Consider the following 899-nt stretch of genomic DNA (forward strand, 5'->3'; position numbering starts at 1 on the left):
AGTGGAGAACTCGGGGATGTAACCACATCTTGAATATCCCAAAATGGAATCGTACTTTGACCAGCGTCTTTCTTCAGATCCGATTCTTGGATTTTCACGAAAAGATTTGGTCGCAGCGTCGGGACATTCAGTCCGTTCTTAGTAGGAAGATCTGGGTGGTCGAACTTTACTGATGTTCTACTCAAAAATGTATAAATGCCTACATATGTTATTCAAACCGTCATCAATCTCAACTTACCTCTTTTTGTCGCTATCAATAGCAATCCATGTTACAGGATCTCTATATTCTACTTTGACAAATCCCTCCTCATAATCATATGGAGCAGAATAAACTTCGATACGAATCGGATTATCTTGCTTAATCCACCAATCTTTCACGTGATTGAATCGAACCCCTGAAATTGCGTTGAGAAATTATTGATATGAGCAGACAAACTATAGTCAGTTTTTGAAAGTCTTACCCACAACGATGTGATCCTTCGGCACCAATACATCATCCAAATTAAATATTCTGATATCACCACGAATGAACTCAAAATCTCTGCCCATTTCCAAAGGTTCTCTCTTTTTTTTCCCCAATACTAAAGAATATGATCCATTCTCGCCAGCTGTAGTGTATTCGTACTGCCTAACAGGAAGCCACCGATCACTGCCTTTCAAAATCCTACCTTCTGGCTGAAGTTTTCCCTCTCGAATTTGAATGTGTATCATTCTATCCTTCTGTACAAACCTGACGCCCGTAACCACCCTAGACAATGGCAAGCCTTAGAATCATTGATAGAAATATTTACGAATGACGCTACAGACGATTGATGAAGAAGACTTCATCTTTATTCGCAATAGTCAAGAAGAAATGGGTCTTCTGCATGCAGACAGCCGAAATCTTATTCTCGGCAAGA

General features: G+C 39.8%; 1 protein-coding gene across 1 annotated transcript; it reads right to left on the reverse strand.

Annotated features, from left to right (window-relative positions):
- Positions 1-748, reverse strand: LOC105273029 (uncharacterized; the record flags this gene model as incomplete). The annotated part of the gene is given in 3 exon segments (XM_011315265.1): positions 1-177; positions 239-395; positions 462-748. Coding segments are annotated over 3 exon segments (621 nt in total), but the record flags the coding sequence as incomplete, so codon positions are not given.
- Between the last annotated feature and the right edge of the window lie 151 nt (positions 749-899).

Source organism: Fopius arisanus, unplaced genomic scaffold (assembly GCF_000806365.1).
Source record: "Fopius arisanus strain USDA-PBARC FA_bdor unplaced genomic scaffold, ASM80636v1 scaffold00673, whole genome shotgun sequence".
Lineage (NCBI taxonomy): Eukaryota > Metazoa > Arthropoda > Insecta > Hymenoptera > Braconidae > Fopius > Fopius arisanus.